The sequence below is a fragment of the Cervus elaphus genome, chromosome 6, assembly GCF_910594005.1.
Source record: "Cervus elaphus chromosome 6, mCerEla1.1, whole genome shotgun sequence".
NCBI lineage: Eukaryota > Metazoa > Chordata > Mammalia > Artiodactyla > Cervidae > Cervus > Cervus elaphus.
Genome location: NC_057820.1, coordinates 31,425,132 through 31,445,809, shown reverse-complemented (window position 1 = coordinate 31,445,809; position 20,678 = coordinate 31,425,132). Strand labels below are relative to the sequence as shown.

Sequence of the window (20,678 nt, the reverse complement as noted above, 5' to 3'; positions counted from 1 at the left end):
CTGTAGATATATTCAGGTTCATTAGGAGAGAATGAAAATTCAATAAGTCCCTTTATATAGTCCCTATATATAGTACAGGTTATATATTTTCTTAGTATACACTTGAGAACTTACATTCATTATCAAAGGAGTGAAAATAATAGGTGACTAAAAAGTTAATGAGAAAAGAGAATTAGGTCATGAAATTAAAGATTTTTGCAAATATCTCCATTTTATAATAGGAAGTAGGTAGCAGCTGCTGTATTTCTAATTCCACAAACACTCTTCTGGGAAATGAGTTAAATTGGATGAAGTCAAATGTCTTGCCATAACTTTAAGAAGTGATACTGAGGCTGGATGTGCAGTAAAATGAAGAACTGTTAATGGCCTCTCAAATAAAACTAAAAGATATATCTTTTTACAGAATTCCAATTATTGAGCAATTTCTATAGCAAGGAGAAACTAAAAATTCTACATCAAAATGAAGTTAAGAATTCTGAATATCTACAAAATAATGTGGATGCTATGAGTAGACTTGCTCTTGTCCTTGTTTTTACTCTCGGTATGTTAAACAATTACATTTGTTAACTTCTTTTTAGTACAACTTTAGAATTAAAGTAATAAATTTCAATATATAAGCTTATAGTTTTATTTTCATTTAATTTTTTGCCAGTGTTTTTCCTTGGCAAGCCATATATCTAACTCGAGTAGAAAATCCCTTGAAAGTGCAGTTTGTATTTTGTCACAAGAGGATGGGAAATTTATCATAATTTCTCCTACTAGAATAAACTGGAGGAGTGCTATCTATGGGGCAAACTTGCTTGAGGTCTCAGAAACAGCTAGTCTCTTTTCCCTTTCTTTCCTTTGCCAGCAAACTTCTGGTAACACAACGGGCAACACTTTGTGATGACAAATGCAGCAGTTGCCACACAGGCCAGCAGGAACCCGATCACGTCCAGAGAGTGGTACTGGAACCAGGTGAGGTCATGGATAGCTGGCCTCAGGTGCTTGGCTCCTTTGTGGCGCATGACAAACTCAATCCAGAAGACTGCTCGGTCCAGGGGCTTTACAGGCTGATCATGCTGAATGGCTGATAACCTCATCACATTCTCTTTGTAGCTGAAGGAAAATCAGACATCGATATATAGAATGAGCTATAATTGAAAATTTGTGAAATTTTCTTGCAGATGGAAACAAAGAATGCATCACTGACTTAAAGAAAAATAGGTAATTTTCCTGTGAAGTGATTCTTGAGATCTTAGCTTAAGAGCTAAGACTTCTTAAATGTATAGCATTTCAAGCTACAAAGGAAAGAAAGAAAATGGGAGGGGTTTGTGTAGTCTAAAGAATGGAATGAATTAAGTACTCAAAGGAAAGAAAACAACAACAACAAAAATCAAGATTTGTTGTTCAAAGTTTGAATTATCTAGTAAAGACCTGATAGAAATGTGTTAAAATGCTGTCATAATCCAGAGATAGCAGAAAAGTCTATGATGAGGTTCCAAGACATGTCTAGGCAGGGCTGATCTTACTTTAGTGGAGTAGTATTCCAAAGTGTTGAAGTGGATTGTCTGTGCTTGATTCCTGATTCTGACATTTATCTTGTTGGCTGCTTTTTAAATTCTTTTTGTCCCACAGTTTTATTTGATTTAAGTTTATTAAATTTTAAAAGCTTTATTTTTAAAACTTTTATTTTTATATTGGAGGGGCCATTCATGATATAATCTGTTCCTCAGTTTTTCATTTTTCTATGGAATGGATAGGAATAGTACCCTATCTAATTATTTTGAGATAATTTTTTTAAGATATTTTGAGAATATTGTATTGATTCTTGGAGGCATTCCTAGTATACTTGCAGTAAATACTTGCTAGCATTGTTGTTGTGGTTCTTGTTCTAAAAGACTCTGGAGAAGGCTCAACGTTTTACTTCCAGGCACTGCAATTACATTCATTTCTACTGTTGAAATGATAATAGACTAATAGACAAGAAAGAAGGGAGAATAAAGAGATATAGCTCAAGAACTCTAAATCACAAAGTGTTACAAGATGACACTGTAAGCAATAACAACGGAGGCAACGTCTCTCCCTTTTCTGTCAAAACACAGGAGGAGTGCTGTGTTTTTGAGAGGAGTGCAGTAATCTGGAGACAGTTTTGTAATATGATAGGAATAGGCTCCAATAAGGAAGTTACTTAATATGTGTTAAGTAACAGTATGTTTGACTTTTCATTCTGTTCATGGAGTTCTCCAGGCAAGAATACTGGAGTGGTTTGCCATTCTCTTCTCCAGCGTACCACTTTTTGTTATAACTCTCTGCCACAACCTGTCTGTCTTGGGTGGCCTTATACAGCATGGCTCAGAGCTTCATTGAGTTCACTAGCCCCTTCACCACAGCAGAATGTGATCATTTTTGTTAGCTTTCTGTGATTGTGGTTCTGTTTCTGGAAGCTGTGGGATTGTAGATGTCCTTTTCATGATAGGGAATTGAAATGCTAAGTAGGAAGTCAAGAGATACCTGGAGTATCGGGCAAGTTTGGTCTTGGAGTGCAAAATGAAGCAGGGCAAAGGCTAACAGAGTTTTGTCAAGAGAACACACTGGTCATAGCAAAAACGTTTATCCAACAACACAAGAGACAACTCTACATATGGAAATCACCAAATGGTCAGAATAAAAATCAGACTGATTATATTCTTTGCACCGAAAATGGAGAAGTTCTGTACTCTCAAGGGGGGAAAAAAAAAAAAGAGAGAAAAAATACAAGAAGGCAATGCGGTTGTCTGAGAAGTCTTTATAAATAGCTGAGAAAAGAAGAAAAGCAAAAGGCAAGGAAGAAAGGGAAAGATATACCCAACTGAATGCAGTGTTCCAGAGAATGCAAAGTTCCAGGCCATTTAAGTGAACAAAGCAAAGAATCAGAAGAAAACAATAGAATGGGAAAGACTAGAAATCTCTTTACAAAAAATTTGGAGATATCAAGGGAACATTTCATGCTAGGATGGGTACAATAAAGGATAGAAATGGTAAGGACCTAACAGAAGCAGAAGAGATTAAGAAGAGGTAGCAAGAATACACAGAAGAACTATACAAAAAATATTAATATGACCTGAATAACCACAATGGTATAGTCACTTACCTAGAGCTTAAAAATCAACATTCAGAAAACTAAGATCGTGGCATCCTGTCCCATTACTTCAGGGTAATTAGAAAGGAAAAAAGTTGAAATGGAAACAGATATTATTTTCTTAGGCTCCAAAATCACTGGGGATGGTGACTGCAGCCATGAAATTAAGAGATGCTTGCTCCTTGGAAGGAAAGGTATAGCAAACATAGACAGCATATTAAAAAGCAGAGACATCACTTTGCTGACAAAGGCCCATATAGCCAAAGTATGGTTTTTCCAGTAGTCATGTACAGATGTGAGAGTTGAACCATGAAGAAGGCAGAACGCTGAAAAATTGATACTTTTGAATTGGAGAAGACTCTTGAGAGTCACTTGAGGAGACTCAAGTGAGGAGACTCACTTGAGGAGACCAAACTTGCAAGGAGATAAAACCAGTCGATGAGTTTGGGTAGGCTCTGGGAGTTGGTGACGAACAGGGAGGCCTGGCGTGCTGCAGTTCATGGGGTCGCAAAGAACTGGACATGCCTGAGCGACTGAACTGAACTGAATGTAATATCTTTGCTGCTCATTTAGGACAATAGCTGTGCTAAGATTAAATTTACATAACACTGCTTATAAAACACAGATACACACTGTGTTACTATTACTGACAAATTCTCAAAATGTTTTCTTTATAAAGGCATTATGAATAAAGGGGAAACATATATATCACAGTTGTGATATTAATTTAATTGTGTTACTGAAATTCGTGTATATTCTGAAGTGATTTGGAAATCAAATATTTTTGGCTTCATAAATTTGACTTTTAAACAGTAATATCTCAAAATACCTCTTCAAATAAGACAAAAACAAGGACAATGAAAGGCACTCAGAATATACCTACCTTTGTAAATAGTATCTACATAGCTGTAATTGAATAAATTAGTATGTTTTCATTGTTTACCATTTATCAGTGATAGAATCAAAATATTATCACAGACTTGCAGACATAGAGAACAATTCATTGGTTACCATATTTGGGGCAGTAGAAATGTATGGGTGGACTCTCCGACATAAATCACAGCAAGATCCTCTATGACCCACCTCCCAGAATATTGGAAATAAAAGCAAAAATAAACAAATGGGACCTAATGAAACTTAAAAGCTTTTGCACTACAAAGGAAACTATAAGTAAGGTGAAAAGACAGTCCTCAGATTGGGAGAAAATAATAGCAAATGAAGAAACAGACAAAGGATTAATCTCAAAAATATACAAGCAACTCCTGCAGCTCAATTCCAGAAAAATAAATGACCCAATCAAAAAATGGGCCAAAGAACTAAACAGACATTTCTCCAAAGAAGACATACAGATGGCTAACAAACACATGAAAAGATGCTCCACATCACTCATTATTAGAGAAATGCAAATCAAAACCACAATGAGGTACCATTACACGCCAGTCAGGATGGCTGCTATCCAAAAGTCTACAAGCAATAAATGCTGGAGAGGGTGTGGAGAAAAGGGAACCCTCTTACACTGTTGGTGGGAATGCAAACTAGTACAGCCACTATGGAGAACAGTGTGGAGATTTCTTAAAAAACTGGAAATAGAACTGCCATATGACCCAGCAATCCCACTTCTGGGCATACACACTGAGGAAACCAGATCTGAAAGAGACACGTGCACCCCAATGTTCATCACAGCACTGTTTATAATAGCCAGGACATGGAAGCAACCTAGATGCCCATCAGCAGATGAATGGATAAGGAAGCTGTGGTACATATACACCATGGAATATTACTCAGCCGTTAAAAAGAATTCATTTGAATCAGTTCTAATGAGATGGATGAAACTGGAGCCCATTATGGAGAGTAAAGTAAGCCAGAAAGATAAAGAACATTACAGCATACTAACACATGTATATGGAATTTAGAAAGATGGTAATGATAACCCTATATGCAAAACAGAAAAAGAGACACAGAAATACAGAACAGACTTTTGAACTCTGTGGGAGAAGGTGAGGGTGGGATGTTTCAAAAGAACAGCATGTATACTATCTATGGTGAAACAGATCCCCAGCCCAGGTGGGATGCATGAGACAAGTGCTCGGGCCTGGTGCACTGGGAAGACCCATAGGAATCAGGTGGAGAGGGAGGTGGGAGGGGGGATCGAGATGGGGAATACGTGTAAATCTATGGCTGATTCATATCAATGTATGAAAAAACCCACTGAAATGTTGTGAAGTAATTAGCCTCCAACTAATAAAAATAAATAAATAAATAAAAAATAAAAATAAAAAATGATAAAAAAAAAAGAAATGTATGGGTGGGAGAGTAGGAGGCAAAAGCTATTGAGAAGTATATAAGCTCAAGGATGCATTGTACAACACTGAAAATAGAACCAATATTTTCTACTAGGTTTAAATGGAAAATAATAGTTAAAAATTGTGTAAATTTTTAAAGGAGAACTATCCCAACTTATCACTTCCAAGTCTATTATGTTTAAATTTTATAATTCTTCCAAACAAGACAAAAATGGTAACAATCAAAAAGCCCAAGAATACACCCAAATTTATAAATAGTATTTTCACAGTTGAAACTGGCTAATCAGAAAGTACTAGCTGTTTACCATTTATCAGTGATCGGGTCTAAATATTAGCATAGAAAACTTGGAAAATATTGAAGGTAATGGGAATTTCAGATTGATTATGTCAAGGTTGTTTACTGAAAATAAATTGTTAGAAGAGATTTAAACATTTTTGGAATTCACTTTCTGAAAGAAAGTAAAGTGGGCATCTATATTTCCCTACATTAACTTCGTTCTCAATGCTTCTTAATTCTTCTATTAACATTTCAGTGATTCTTCTTATTCTAATGATTAGATCTTTCAAAATTTCTCCACTGTCTTTAAACCACTGACAAACCTTTCCCGTAAAACCATGAAAAAATATTAATGTGACACTCACAATAGGTTATTGATGACTGAATTGAGTGAATCTTACTCCTCATTGTGTTTATGTGAAGACTAATGAGTCTTCATATGAGAACTTCCCCAGAAAGAGTATCTAGTGAAAAAAATATACTCACGAAGGATTATTAATGACTTCCTTCAATGCATTGAGCAAATCTTCTGTTGACATTGTTTCCAAGTCCAATCTGACAGCTGCTCCCTTGGCCATCATGTGAACAATGTTATGAGGTTGATCAGCAAACAAAGGAAGGCCCACCATAGGGATGCCGTGGTAGATGGCCTCGTAAATGCCATTGCTTCCACCATGAGTTACAAAGGCTTTGGTTTTTGGATGACCTAGGATTGAGTGAATTTCAATAAAATTATTAACTTTAAGTCTTAGATATAAATTGAGAAAAGTGCATTATAAGGTAACTGAAGGAAACAGTGTCTTCAATAACAGATTATTACACATATGAAAATCCTTTTAAATTCCTTTCAGAACTCAGAGAAGTAGCTGCTGCATCTGCTGAAGGGGTAAATGAAGGCTTCATGAAAGAAGTGCTGAGTCACTTAGACTTTACAAATGAATCCAGGATTGGCAGATGAACAACTTGAAAGAGCATTCTGGGTAAAAAAAAACACGTGTGCAGAAAAAGAGGATGGCATGTCAGAAATTATTCTCTTAAAGATATAGTGGAGTCATTTAGTCTGATTAGGAATGGTGTCAGGGAAAGACAAGGGTAATGGTAGAGGCACTGCTACCAGAGGAAGGAAAAGTAACCTTTTATCTTGGAGTGTTTTATCATCTCATAAAAATAATTATGACTCTTTTTCTTACAGAAATTGAAGAGTCACTGGTAATCAAAGGAGAGTTCTTATTTTCAGTAGCATTCAGCATACCCCTACAGAGGGGAAAAGATAGATGTGATGAAAGAATTCAGAGACAGAACAACAATCCAAGAAGTTATTGAAAAGTTCACAGCGAGAAATAATTACAGCTAAAGATTCTGGTCATAAGGGATATGACCGTGTATAGCAAAATGCCAATTGTTATGGGTGTGTATACTCAGTCGCTCAATCTTCTCCAACTCTTTGTGACCCCATGAACAGAAGCTCGCCAGGCTCCTCTGTTCATGGGATTTTACAGAGAAAAATATTGAATGGGTGGCCATTTCCTTCTCCAGAGGATCTTGGGGACCCATGGATAGAACCCACTTCTCCTGCATCTCTTGCACTGGCAGGAAGATTCTTTACCACTGAGCAGACTGGGAAGCCCTGTCAACTGTCCCCATTTTCCCCCTAGCATAGTACATAGAAATAAAGCAGTAAAGTTTTCTTTTCAAGTGTTTCAATAATTCTCTATATATTTGTTTCCCATTGAAGTATTATTACTCAGCTCAGCTGTTATTCATGTTTTCAATATTTTTTTCCTGCCAAGTCTTACCAAGAAGGTCGTTTTGGGGGATCCACTTAAACAGCTGAGTATTGGGCCCTAGGGTGTCTGGTTTCTTGCCATCATATCTCCATAGAACCTGTTAAGGTAAAGGTAATACCTTATTCTATGAGTTGAATTTCAAAGTTACAGCATTAGAATTCTAAAGCAATCAGAACACATAATTACATGTCTTCAATGTGACATGTAAGAAAATGAGGACATATTAAGTAATGATAACTATTAATACACTAACATAAACAGGAATATGTATGTTTGATATACACATGATGGCAAAGACAAATGAGATTTTCAATGACCAATTCAGATACTTAAAAAATTACTAGGTGGTCTTGTTTTTAGTATAAAAAGATAGTTGTTTGTTTGTTTCAGTCACTAAGTCATATCCAACTCTTTGTGACCCCAATGGACTGTAGCCTGCTAGGCTCCTCTGTCCATGGGATAGATAGTGGCTGATTTCAAATAACCTACACACTTATTTGCCTTCTTTATATACTCACTCTCATGTTCAAATATTCACTCATTTATTTCTTTTTGGCTGTTATGGAAGAGATTTTATCAACTTTATATATAACAAGTTATTTTATTAGAATTTCACATATTTTGATTACAAAGAGGAAAATGCATGCATTGGCCACTTAAGAGAAATAAATATTTTTGCTTATTTATAAATTATTAATAAGCTAATTACTGTTGCCTAGAAAGTGTACTTCATTTAGATTACAATTTTTTAGCACTTCTTCCAAAAACAATGACAACTGTAAATTTTCGACATGAATCCAAGGTATTACCACTATTACTAGGTTTAGAATGCTTTACATTTGGAAAAGAAGAGCCAGTTGGTAATTTGTGACAAAAGACTGTTGAAAAAGTTCTAAAACTGTGACGTTAAATCTTATTCAACAGATCCTGGAAACTTCAACATTGAAGCACAAAGCATTGACTTCATTGATTAATGTGGTCTCTAGGTTCAGTCTCTAGGTCTCCTGGGCTTTCCTTGTAGCTCAGTTGGTAAAGAATCTGCCTACAATGCAGAAGACCCAGGTTTGATTCGTGGGTTGGGAAGATCCCTTGGAAAAGGAAACAAAAACCCACTCTAGTATTCTTGCCTGGAGAATCTCATGAACAGTAGCCTGCCAGGCTCCTCTGTCCATGGGGTTCCAAGAGTTGGACACAACTTAGCGACTACACCACCACCACCAGGTCCAGTGCCAAAATAAGGAACAATTTTGGAATTCCAAGCAATTCTTATAAACTGGATTATAATTTGCTAGTGTTTAACTTCTACTTCCCTGGGCTTAGATGGTGGCTTAGATGGTAAAGCATCTGCCTGCAATGCGGGAGACCCGGGTTCTATTCCTGAGTTGGGAAGATCCCCTGGAGAAGGAAATGGCAATCCACTCCAGTACTCTTGACTGGAAAATTCCATGGATGAAGGAGCCTGGTAGGCTACAGTCCATGGGGTCGCAAAGAGCCGGACACGATTGAGCGACTTCACTAACTTCTACTTGCTCTGTGAATGAATGTAAAGTAAGTCTTTAATTTTTCAGCAAAATTAACCATAGGCTATTATTGAAGTCTATCTGATAGCAAACATAAAGTAGTTCACAATTAAACAAAGAATCAAGGGATATCTTATACATTAGAAAATAAATTGCTACTATATATTATGGGGAAAAGGAGGCAGCTGAACTTCTCCATGCCAGTCTTCTTTATACTTGACTGCTTCTTATATCCCTTCTCCCTCCTCAATCAGAAGGAGTAATGTGATAGTTTAGAAGCAGAGTTCAGTAAGGGCCAGATTTCACAATGCATAGGATTCACATTAAGGGCAGGACCTTGTCTTCACACTTTCTCTTTGATCTTCCTGCCTCAGACTTCGAAAGTTCACAGTTAGCCAGGAAGGCTGATGTTCCTCTTTCTCTAAGTCACTGTGACTGGATGGGATCTAAAGGAAGCTTGGGGAGTCCTGGTCATCTTTTCTCTGAATAGTTCCCTGAAAAGCATAGTGAATAGGGCTGTTTTAAAATGTAGGGGAAATAAAAGGGACCAGGATTATCTGGGGAGTACAAATTGCATGGAACTTTTCAGGCTTTTATCCCTATTACTTAACATGGTTGTTCTACTATGCTTACTGTTACATTTTAACTTCTGAGAACATCTGTTATGTGTATCATGTCCTCAGGAGTCCTCAAGGAAAAGGAACAAATGTCAGGCAGAATTTGCTGGTTTCTTTTCCCACCCACAATACCATTAAAATATCCAAATTCACACTGCATCTCTAAATATCATCATTTTGATTATAGTATCAATCTAAAATTGTTATCTATCAAAGACAGTCCCTGCATGGCTATAGCACCTGCCATGTATAGTCTGGTTTATACATATATATATATATATATATATATATATATATGTATATGATGCATATATATACATATATGATGCATATATATACGATGCATATATATATGATATGAGATATATATTTATCTCATATATATACATATATGAGATAAATTGGAGCTACCATATTAGTTACCTTTCTGGCAGAAAAACCAGACCTTTTATACAGTTTTTTACAAACTCATTAAATAGTTATCCACTATTAAGTTACTGTGTGTACCTTTTGTGGTATCTGGGCAAGAGCTGATGCAATCACATTGGCTCTTTCTTCTGACATGTTACTGACCATTGACCCCAATGAAAACACCACAATACCATTTTCTCCAGAGCTCTGCACATACTCTTCCATTTCCTGTGAAAAAAAAAAAAGAATTTGTTCTATCACAAAAGAGCAGCAGCATAGCAGACATTATTTAAGGGATTGATGAAAGTAACTAAAGAGAGAAAATAAGATATAGTCTGAAGATATTAGAGTAGTGGCTTCTTAAAAAATATTTTAGAAGGACACACATAACATAAAATTTACTTAATCATTCCTAAATGTATAGTATAGTAGTGTAAATTATATTCACACCATGCAGCCGATCTCCAGAACTTTTTCATCTGGCAGAACCGGAAGTCGATGCTCATTAAAAAACTCCATTCCCTCTTTCTCTAGCCTCTGGCAAGTTTCATACTACCCTGTGTTTCTGCAAATGTAACTAGTCTGGATACTTCTTATAGGTTAAATCCTACAGTGTTTGTCTTTTTCTGATTGGTTTATTTCACTCAGCGTAAGGTTCATTTATGTTGTGACGTGTCAGAATTTCCTTTTAAAGATAAGCAATATTTCATCCTTCTGCATATGACATTTTACTTATTGTTTTGTCTCTTGATGGACACTTGGGTTGCCCAACTTCTTGGGTCCTGTGAATACAGCTTTTACTTAGACGTTGTGCAAACATTTCACCCAGAGGAATTGCTGAGCTGCATAGATAGGTTATATACTAGAAAGTGTACATTATTCTTACCACATGCTATATAGCTTGTTTATAGACTGATTCCCTTTCCCTGCACCCCACTACGTTCTTGAACATGCTAACTTCGCATCTTGGACTTTGGTCACATATGCTAATAAATATTTAACACTAAAAAATATTTTAAAATATCTTGAGTAAACTATATTTTCAGTAATGACTGTTTTTTTTGTTTGTTTGTTTGTTTTTTAACATACTTCATCCCTTGGAAGTACTTGGAGGGAAATGGGTCACATGAGGTCATTTCTTTTATTATGTATAATTGTGCAAAGGTGTTTTTGTATAAGCAGGAAATGAGATAGAGCCAGTACACAGTAGTGACAAGGAGGTACTGTTAAATAGTATTTTACTCAGACTCTGCATCAGTTATGTTGTTAATTACTAGCATAGATTTTTAGAAGCTACACTGCAGGATTTAATTCATCTGTAATTCCTTATTATTATAGGTCTACTAAATCATTTATATTCCAGGAAGATTTTTTGAGAATTATTTTAGATTAGTCATTAGTACTTCATTTCCCTATTCAGTTCAGTTCAGTCGCTCAGTCATGTCTGACTCTTTGCGACCCCATGAACCGCAGCACGCCAGGCCTCCCTGTCCATCACAAACTCCCGGAGTTTACTCAAACTCATGCCCATTGAGTCGGTGATGCTATCCAGCCATCTCATCCTCTGTCGTCCCCTTCTCCTCCTGCTCCCAATCCCTCCCAGCATCAGGGTCTTTTCCAATGAGTCAACTCTTCGCATGAGGTGGCCAAAGTGCTGGAGTTTCAGCTTCAGCATCAGTCCTTCCAATGAACACCCAGGACTGAGCTCCTTTAGGATGGACTGGTTGGATCTCCTTGCAGTTCAAGGGACTCTCAAGAGTCGTCTCCAACACCACAGTTCATAAGCATCAATTCTTCAGCGTTCAGCTTTCTTCACAATCCAACTCTCACATCCACACATGACCACTGGAAAAACAATAGCCTTGACTAGACAGACCTTTGTTGGCAAAATAATATCTCTGCTCTTTAATACACTGTCTAGGTTAGTCATAACTTTCCTTCCAAGGAGTAAGCATCTTTTAATTTCATGGCTGCAATCACCATCTGCAGTGATTTTGGAGCCCAAAAAAATAAAGTCAGCCACTGTTTCCACTGTTTCCCCATGTATTTGCCATGAAGTGATGGGACCGGATGCCATGATCTTAGTTTTCTGAATGTTGAGCTTTAAGCCAGCTTTTTACTTTCCTCTTTCACTATATAGTCAACCAATATTCAACAAGGGAAACAAGAATACCCAATGGGTAAATAATAGTCACTTCTTTACTTTCTGAGAAAATTGAAAAGCAAAAATATGAAATGAGGCTCTTATCTTACACCACTCACAAAAATAACTCAGAATGAATCAAAGATTTAAGCATAAGACCAGATACTATGACACTCCTACCTACAAGAAAACAGGAATGAAACTCCCTACATTTGATTTTGAAAATGATTTTTGATATGACATCACAACCACAATAAAAGAAAAAAAAATCAACAAATTGGACTATGTCAAACTTAAAAGTTTCTTCATAACAAAAGAAACAAACAACAAGATGAAAATGCAACCTGCAGAATGGAACAAAAATGGTTTTGTAACCACATATCGGGCAAGGAGGGTAATATCCAGAATATATACAGAACTCATACTACAAAATTTAATTAAAGAATGGGCAGATTAACAAATTGACATTTTCCAAAGAAAATGTCTAAATGGCCACCAGGTATATGAAAAGATGCTCAATACACTAATCATCAGGGAAATGTATTTCAAAATCACAGTGAGCTATTACCTCACACTTGTAAGAAAGTCTGCAACTAAGAAGAGATGTGTTGTGAGAAGGCAGAGAAAAGTGTCCCACTGTCAGTGGGAATGTAAACTGTTTAGCTCTTAGAGAACACAAAATGAAAGTTCCTAAAATAATTAAAAATAGATCTTCTGTATGACCCAGCTATCCCATTTCTGGGTATGCAGCCAAAAAAATAAAAATAAAAACAGGATAGCAAAGAGATATATATGCTCCCATGTTTATTGTAGCATTATTCACAATAGGTAGGAAACAACTTATGGGTTGTTGAAAAAAAAGAGGTTTCACACAGACACACTCAGAATGGAATGTTACTCACCCATGAGAAAGAAAGAAATCTTGCCAATTTCGATAACATAGATGGACCTTGAAGCCACGATGCTAAAATTTGTGTTTTACTTCTAATCTTTATCTACTTCTATAATGAAATATGAATTATGACATATATCATGAAAATTGTAATTTTAGCTTTCATTCTTTTTTAACCTTCAGGAAAATCGTGACATTTTAATACTTCTTATTTTACTTATTTTATTTATTTATTTATTTATTTTTATTTATTTATTTTACTTATTTACTTATTTTACTTCTGAATATCTCATTATAGCTGATTTAGTGCAATTAGCATTTTTATGAAAATATAGATTTATACATACATTCATTTATATTGTTGAAGAAGGTTGTTCATTTTAGCTAGAGCCTTAAAACTTACAAAAATATTTTAGTCATCTTGCTCACCTGATTGCCAAACCTTAAATATTCTTAAAATTTAAAATTTTAACTTAAATATGTTAAATTAAATTAAATTTGCTTTAGTAAAATTTATTAAATTTATTAAATTATTTGCATTAACTTAAGTTTTTAATTTAGTAAACTTTTAAAATTTATTTTTTAAAAACTGCGTGGGACTTCTCTGATGGCTCAGTGTTAGAAGAATTTGCCTGCAATGCAGGAGATGCAAGTTTCACCCCTGGGTCTTGAAGGTCCCCTGGAGAAGGAAATGTCAACCCACTCCAGTATTCTTGCTTGGGAAATCCCGTGGACAGAGGAGTTTGGTGGGCTACAGTCCATGGGATTGCAAAAGAGTTGGACACAAATTAGAGACTAGATAGCAACAATGGGTTATCTACTTCAACAGCTTTCTCAATAATATAATCTCGATTAGGAAAATCATCTCAATTTCAGTAAGATTCTTGGCAAACATTGGGTTAAAGATAGTATGTTATAGTAACAAAATAAGAATAATGAAGATAGTTAATATTTCTTCTGGATCATTAGATGCTACTGACATTTTGTATGTTTCAACTGTACTTACAATTTTTCCCTCAACAACAATGTGAGGTTGCTACCATTATATGATTTAGTCTTGTCCTGTGGGTTTGGGTAGACTCCGGGAGCTGATGATGGACAGGGATGCCTGGCGATTGTGATTCATGGGGTCACAAAGAGTCGGACACGACTGAGCGACTGAACTGAACTATCTCTATGAAGATGTTGCCTGTATCTTGGACAACCTGCTGAATATTCCCCTTTCCCACGCTCTACCCTTTACAATCCAACCCAATGACTACATCCTGTTTTTTTGTTTGTTTTCTTTTTTTTTTAAGGATATGTGACCATATCTCTTTCTTATTCCTTTCAATGTTCTTGCCGGTACTCCTACTAGACGTTTCTAATGTCAATAATTATCTGTTTCCAATTCACCTCACCAGCATTATCAGCCTCTTTACTTAACCCCTTCTTGTTTAGACTGAACTTGGACTTCTTGGGAACTGTCATTCTCTACCTGCTTTTCTTTTCTATCTTCTTCTATCCCTGCCCTATCCCTTCTGTTTATTCATGACCATCTTTCAGATATTCCTATGATTCATGCTGGGTGTTTCTTTAGCACAGTAGTCTTTTCTTATTATAAAACTTTTACACATTTTTTATGACTTCCTTGTATTCTGTCTTTCTAGGTGGAGTGTCTGGTGGCAGAAACTGTCTGCACCATTTCTCTATATTAGCACTCTCCAAATAAGTTATATATATAATTATCCTATACTAGGATAATTATGCTATTATAATTATAACTAATATTAAGTTAATATTAAAATATGCATTATATATTTACTATATTTTTGTATAATAATATAACTATAAATGTCTGATACTTCATTATGTGTTGAATAGTGAAGTCATAATTTAACATATTCTCAAAGTGCGTAGCATATTCTGTTTATGTGATGTTAAGACATTTCAGATATTTTTGTTGACATAGACATATATCAATTTCTAACTGGAAGTTCACTATATCCAGCTTCCCACATCTGACTCACTGTAATCAAACATTTTAAATAAAGAATACAGCATGATTCCTATTGCAAACACAAAGTTAACAAAGAAGAACAAAGAGGAGCAGGTGACCTTAGGCAGGGGTTTGGCAGGTTTGCAGTGGAGGCCTCCAACAAATTCAACATTTGGTAGCCGTGGGCGAGGAAATGAAAAATCCCAATAGTTTCGAATGAGCCACATTTCAGCTTTCCCCATTGTCTCAACTAATGTAGTGGGCCTTCCTGAAAGTGAAATAAAAACAAAAACAACAACTAATGTTGGATCAAATGAGAATATTGCTGTGTGTGTATATATATTGTGCTTAGTCTCTCAGTCGTGTCTGACTGAGCCCTTCAGGCTCCTCCGTCCATGGGGATTCTCCAGGCAAGAATACTGGAGTGGGTTGCCATGCCCTCCTTCAGGGGATCTTCCCAACTCAGGGATGGACCCAGGTCTCCTGCATTACAGGTGGATTCTTTACCATCTGAGCCACCAGGGAAGCCCATGTTAGGTAAGTTAGGTAAGTTTTATAAAGGACTTTGGGTTGATGTGACCGAATATGTTTCAATGTAACTGTTCTTTGACAAATATACAACATTAGATAGGATGATATGATATAATATAATACTATTTGAAAACTGAGCTACACAAGTAGAAACAATTTCTAAATGCTACCTAGATACTTGAGCTACAAATATGTGTTTAATTATCAGTGTACATGTCTTCATTTACCAAGACATTTTATGAGATTTTTAGTGATTCAATTTTTTAAGTTAAAAAAAAGGACTTCTGTAAGTTGATAGATAGTCACTTGCAAAAGTACTACATGCTTCAAATTGTGGTATATGACTTCCTGGTATCCAGTACTAGTAAAGGGCTACAAGTTTGTACCTCACCCTATAATTAAGTGTTTTCATTTCATGATATTTATAAGATTGATGGATATTTTACATTTTTATTTGAAAGTTTCACTTATTTGATACAAATTTCAGTGAATTTATATTTATACAAACTCACTTTCCAAGGCTCTATAAAGATAGGACTTAATGCTACCAATTAAACCCATGACTTACCTAGTACTTCACTGTAAAACTGATTCCACTTCTTCTCATTGAATGCCTGGAACCAGAAGTCAAAATAGAGTACATATATCATATTTTTGACCCTCTCCATGAATGTCATGTGATCACTTAATTCTGAAAACATAACAGGTACATAGGATGGTGGGAATGGAAGCCTTCCACTCTTCTTTTCAACTGAAGATCCAGGTGAGGAGTAGAGACTGTACATGAATGGTATTTTAAGTATCTCAGCCAGCAGCTCACCACAGGGTCCAACAGCATCTGCAAAAATGACATCAAACCTTTCTTCATGCAGTTTTGTCATAAGTTTCTTATTTGAAACAACTTCTCTGCAGATCTTCATTAAAATATCAGAATATTCCCAGAATAAACTTTTCACTGTTGAAAGATGATTCCAAAAGGAATCTCTCACTGCACGTGTCCATTTCCCAACAAAATATTTGAGAAAATCCTCATTTTCTTCTTTAATTAAAGATACAGGGAAAATCTCCAATTTGAGAGAAGATGGTTTTTTGGAATCAATGAAAGTGGTAGCTGAAGGTATCAAAACAGTCACCTCATGACCCCTTGTGACAAGTTCATCCAGAATTGTCTTCATATTCATCCAATGACTATATTCCATTGGCCACACCAGCACCTTTCCACAACTTCCAGAGCTAAAGGAGCAAGTCAGTTGTAGCAGCAGAAGTGAGAGCCACTTCATAGACATCTTGTTTATATGCAGTACTTTAAGCAGTTACTGCAGATTTTTTCTATTGCTCAGGCTTATATACAGAAGACATCAATCAGAAGTTAAATTATAACTCTTATGCCTAAAGTAATTAGATTATGCATACAGTCAGCAGATGTGGAAATCAGGTGAAAGGGCAAAGTGTAGAACACATCGAGATTATGCAGTGTGTTCAATGTTGTTTTATCACCACTGTCACCAGTCTAAAAGTTGATGAACTTTTACATGCAAATCAATTATATTATATAAGAAAGAAGACTAGTGTAAATCACTGTAAGTGAGAGGCTCTTGTGTCTGCCGTTTCCTTGACACAGAATTAGAGAAGGGTGACATCAACAAGATGCATGGTTAGGAGGTCCTAACACCTGTATCTTTCACAAAAATAGCAAAAACAATAAAGGAACAACTACAAATTACTTTGGGAAATTTCTGGACTATAATGAAGAAGCAGCAGAAACCGTGTATATTGCGAAGTCTGAGGATCACCATGTAGAAAAGTGTGGAAAAGAGTTTACCTCTCCCACCCCTTCCTCTAGCTCAGAGGAGCTTGGCACTGCCAGGGATCCCCTCAGAGGGATTTCAGCTCATGGGGAAAAATAGTACAGGGGAATTCCGGCAACCTCATCATCATGACCTTTGCAGCCTTGCTCCTGAGCACTTCCACAGTGCGCACCTACACTGATTCAGCTGACAGAGCTGCCCAGGGTCCCTGCGGCTGTGTCTTTCTTGAGGCTGAAATTTCACTGTGGTGAGACCTGATCTTGGGGTCGAGTCTCCCCATCACTCTGAACCCTGCTTTCCCTGATTGAGATGTCACAGTGCCTTACCATCTGTGCAACTGGAGTTTCTGATCTGTGCCTTGCCCCCAGATTTGTCTTATAATAACTGTGGCCATGCTGCTGTTTATTTGGGTCTCACCCTATTAGTCCTAGTCTTGGTTTTGACTGGCCATTACCTAGGCTGAGCTGCTGCTGTTTTACACACCATTCCTGGGTCCTGAGTCATGGCTTTGGCCTGTCATTGCTGGGGCAACAGTGCAGATACTCTGTGCCTCACCATGGGTCCTAGTCAGGGTTCTGATCCACAATTACCATGTCCATATCAGTGCTTCTCTGTATCCCAGCCATGGGTCCCAAGTTGTGGCTCTGATAGGTCATTACTAGGAACATACTGCTGATGGTCTGACTTCCTCTGTGGTCAGAAGTGGAGCTTTGACTCATCATCCCCAGGCTGAGCTTCCCAGGTACAGCACCTGTCCCCTGGGCCTGAGCCACTGCACAGCCCTGTCATCTCAGGGCCTTTAACTCTGATACATTCCCCTTACCTCTAAAATATATTAACAATATGTCGTACGTCTACAAATACAACTATATGCATGTTTTACATGACTGCTTTTTATATTTGTTAAGAAAGAATAGGAGAAGATCAATGCACTTGTGTGTGTGTGTTTGTGTGTGTGTTAATTTGCTTCTGTAGTGTCCGACTCACTGCAATCCTATGGACTGAAGCCTGCCAGGCACTTCTGTCCATGGGATTCTTCAGGCCAGAATACTGAGTAGATTGCTATGCCCTTCTCTAGGGGACTCTTTTTGATCTAGGGATCAAACTCATGTCTCTTATGTCTCCTCCATTGGCAGCTGGGTTCTTTACCACTAGTGCCATCTGAGAAACCTATATGCACTTATACTGTCTTATATTATTTCTTACCTTTACCAGTGCTCTTTGGTTTATCATGGTGATTAGAATTGCAGCCTGGGTTTACTTTCTTTCTTTCTTTTTTTTTTTTCATTTATTTTTATTAGTTGGAGGCTAATTACTTTACAATATTGTAGTGGGTTTACTTTCTTAAACCATAGGCTTTCCTTCAGTTTTCTTCCGTAAGGTAGATTTCCCAGCAATGTATTCTTTTTGGGTGGATAAGGGTAGAGGACTATCTATATTTTGCCCTCAGTTTTGAAAGAGTGTTTCATTTGATCTCATGAGAAATGCTGGGCTGGATGAGTTAAAAGCTGGAATCAAGATAGGTGGGAGAAACATCAACAACCTCAGATATGCAGATGATACCATTCTAATGGCAGAGGCAAAGAGGAACTAAAGAGCCTCTTGATGAGGGTGAAGGAGGAGAGTGAAAAAGCCGGCTTAAAACTAAATATTAAAAAACTAAGCTCATGGCATCTGGCTCCATTACTTCATGGCAAGTAGAAGGGGAAAATATGGAAGTAGTGACAGATTTCCTCTTCTTGGGCTATAAAATCAATGCAGATGGTGACTGCAGCCTTGAAATCAGATGTTTGCTTCTTGGCAGGAAAGCTATGATAAACCTAGAGACTGTGTTAAAAAGTAGAGACATTATTCTGTTGACAAGGTCTGTATAGTCAAGGCAATGATCTTCCCAGTGGTCATGTAAGGTTGTGAGAGTCGGACCATAAAGAAGGCAGAGAGCTAAAGAATTGATGGCTTTGAACTATGGTGCTGGAGAAGACTCCTGAGAGTCTCTTGAACAGCAGGGAGATCAAACCATCAATCTTAAGGGAAATTAACTCTGAATACTTGGTGGAAGGACTGACACTGAAGTTGAAATTCCAGTATTTTGGTCATCTGATGCAAACAGCTGATTCATTGGAAAAGTCCCTGATTCTGGAAAGATTGAGGGCAGAAGAGGGTGTCAGAGGATGAGATGGATGGATGGCATGAAAGATGCAAAGAACATGAACTTGGGCAAACTCTGGGAGATGGCAAGGGTCAGAGAGGCCTGGTGGCTGCAGTCCATGGCATCGCAAGGGTTGGACATGACTAGGAGATTGAACAATGATGACTTTGTTTGATATAGAATTTTTGACTGACAGTTTTGACTATCAGGATTTTGACTATATCATCTCACTGCCAGAGAGCATCCACTGTTTCTCATAAGATATAAGCAGTATCTTGGTATTCCCTTGAAAGTTTGAATTATTTTTCTTTAGTGCTTTAAGGTTTACTGACTTCAGCTTTCTTTTGTGTATGTTAGTGTGCTTTATTATGTACTATATTATGTAATATGTGTATTATGTATTATATTCTCTAACCCTCTGTTCATTTTTCATCTCTGTTCTTTGGATTATATTATTTTATTGATCTATCTTAAAGTTCACTTGCTTTTTCATCAGCTTCTTATTCATTCCAACTAGTGAATTTTTCATTTCAAATAGAGTATACTTCAACTCCAAAATTTCCATTTGTTATTTTTGTAAAATATGATTTCTATTTCTTATTTTTAGACTCTATTAGATGTACATTTTTATTATACCTTTATTCTTTAATCATAGTTTCGTGAAGATAGGTTGTATGCTTCCAACAATAACATTTCTCCTAAGTTCTCCAATTTGAAGGAATATAATGATACCCAATAGTCTCTTATGGTCACTATATTTTTATTTTAGTTTCTCATTTTATTTATTCCAGTGTTTTGTCTTTTTGGTAGTTTCCTTTGGGTCACTGAACCCATTGACATTAGCTAATTTGAAGTTTTTCCTTATTAGAGCCAACCATCAGTCCTTTCATAGGCAGTTTCTATTGACTGTTTTTTTTCACCATTTAGGTCACATGTTTATATTTCTTTATATGTCTTGTGAAATTATTGTTAAGATATTATCTTCAGACAATGGAGTGTAGCAACTCTAATTCCATGTCTTGTTACTGATATATGTTTAGTAACTACATGGACTATTTTAATAAAGTCTCTTTCCTTTACAGGGTAAAGCGTCTGATGCAGCTATTTGGAGGGTGCAGCCACCACAATATTCACACTACCTGGGCAGACTGTGCTTTTAGTA

The 20,678-nt window shown here is 36.6% G+C and overlaps 1 protein-coding gene and 1 long non-coding RNA gene across 2 annotated transcripts; one reads left to right on the top strand and one right to left on the bottom strand.

Annotated features, from left to right (window-relative positions):
• Positions 1 to 604: 604 nt before the first annotated feature.
• On the bottom strand, positions 605 to 16,871 carry LOC122696514 (UDP-glucuronosyltransferase 2B4-like). The gene is made up of 6 exons (XM_043906587.1): positions 16,128 to 16,871; positions 15,148 to 15,296; positions 10,112 to 10,243; positions 7,477 to 7,564; positions 6,167 to 6,386; positions 605 to 1,098 (listed from the first exon to the last, which is right to left on the bottom strand). The coding sequence occupies exons 1-6, from the start codon at positions 16,843 to 16,845 to the stop codon at positions 819 to 821; spliced, it is 1,587 nt and encodes a 528-aa protein (XP_043762522.1). The 5' UTR covers positions 16,846 to 16,871; the 3' UTR covers positions 605 to 818.
• On the top strand, positions 3,414 to 19,441 carry LOC122696515. The gene is made up of 3 exons (XR_006341769.1): positions 3,414 to 3,542; positions 10,440 to 10,443; positions 19,398 to 19,441. It is a non-coding gene; the product is annotated as an uncharacterized LOC122696515 (long non-coding RNA).
• The last annotated feature ends 1,237 nt before the right edge of the window (positions 19,442 to 20,678 follow it).

Bases quoted from the DNA above. Each gene is read 5' to 3' on its own strand.
- LOC122696514 (XM_043906587.1), bottom strand. From the start codon at position 16,845: ATGTCTATGAAGTGGCTCTCACTTCTGCTGCTACAACTGACTTGCTCC. The intron at 15,297-16,127 runs GTAAGTCATGGG...TTTCACTTTCAG, and splicing joins GTTTTACAGTGAAGTACTAG to GAAGGCCCACTACATTAGTT. The intron at 7,565-10,111 runs GTACACACAGTA...TTACCTTAACAG, and splicing joins TTGCCCAGATACCACAAAAG to GTTCTATGGAGATATGATGG.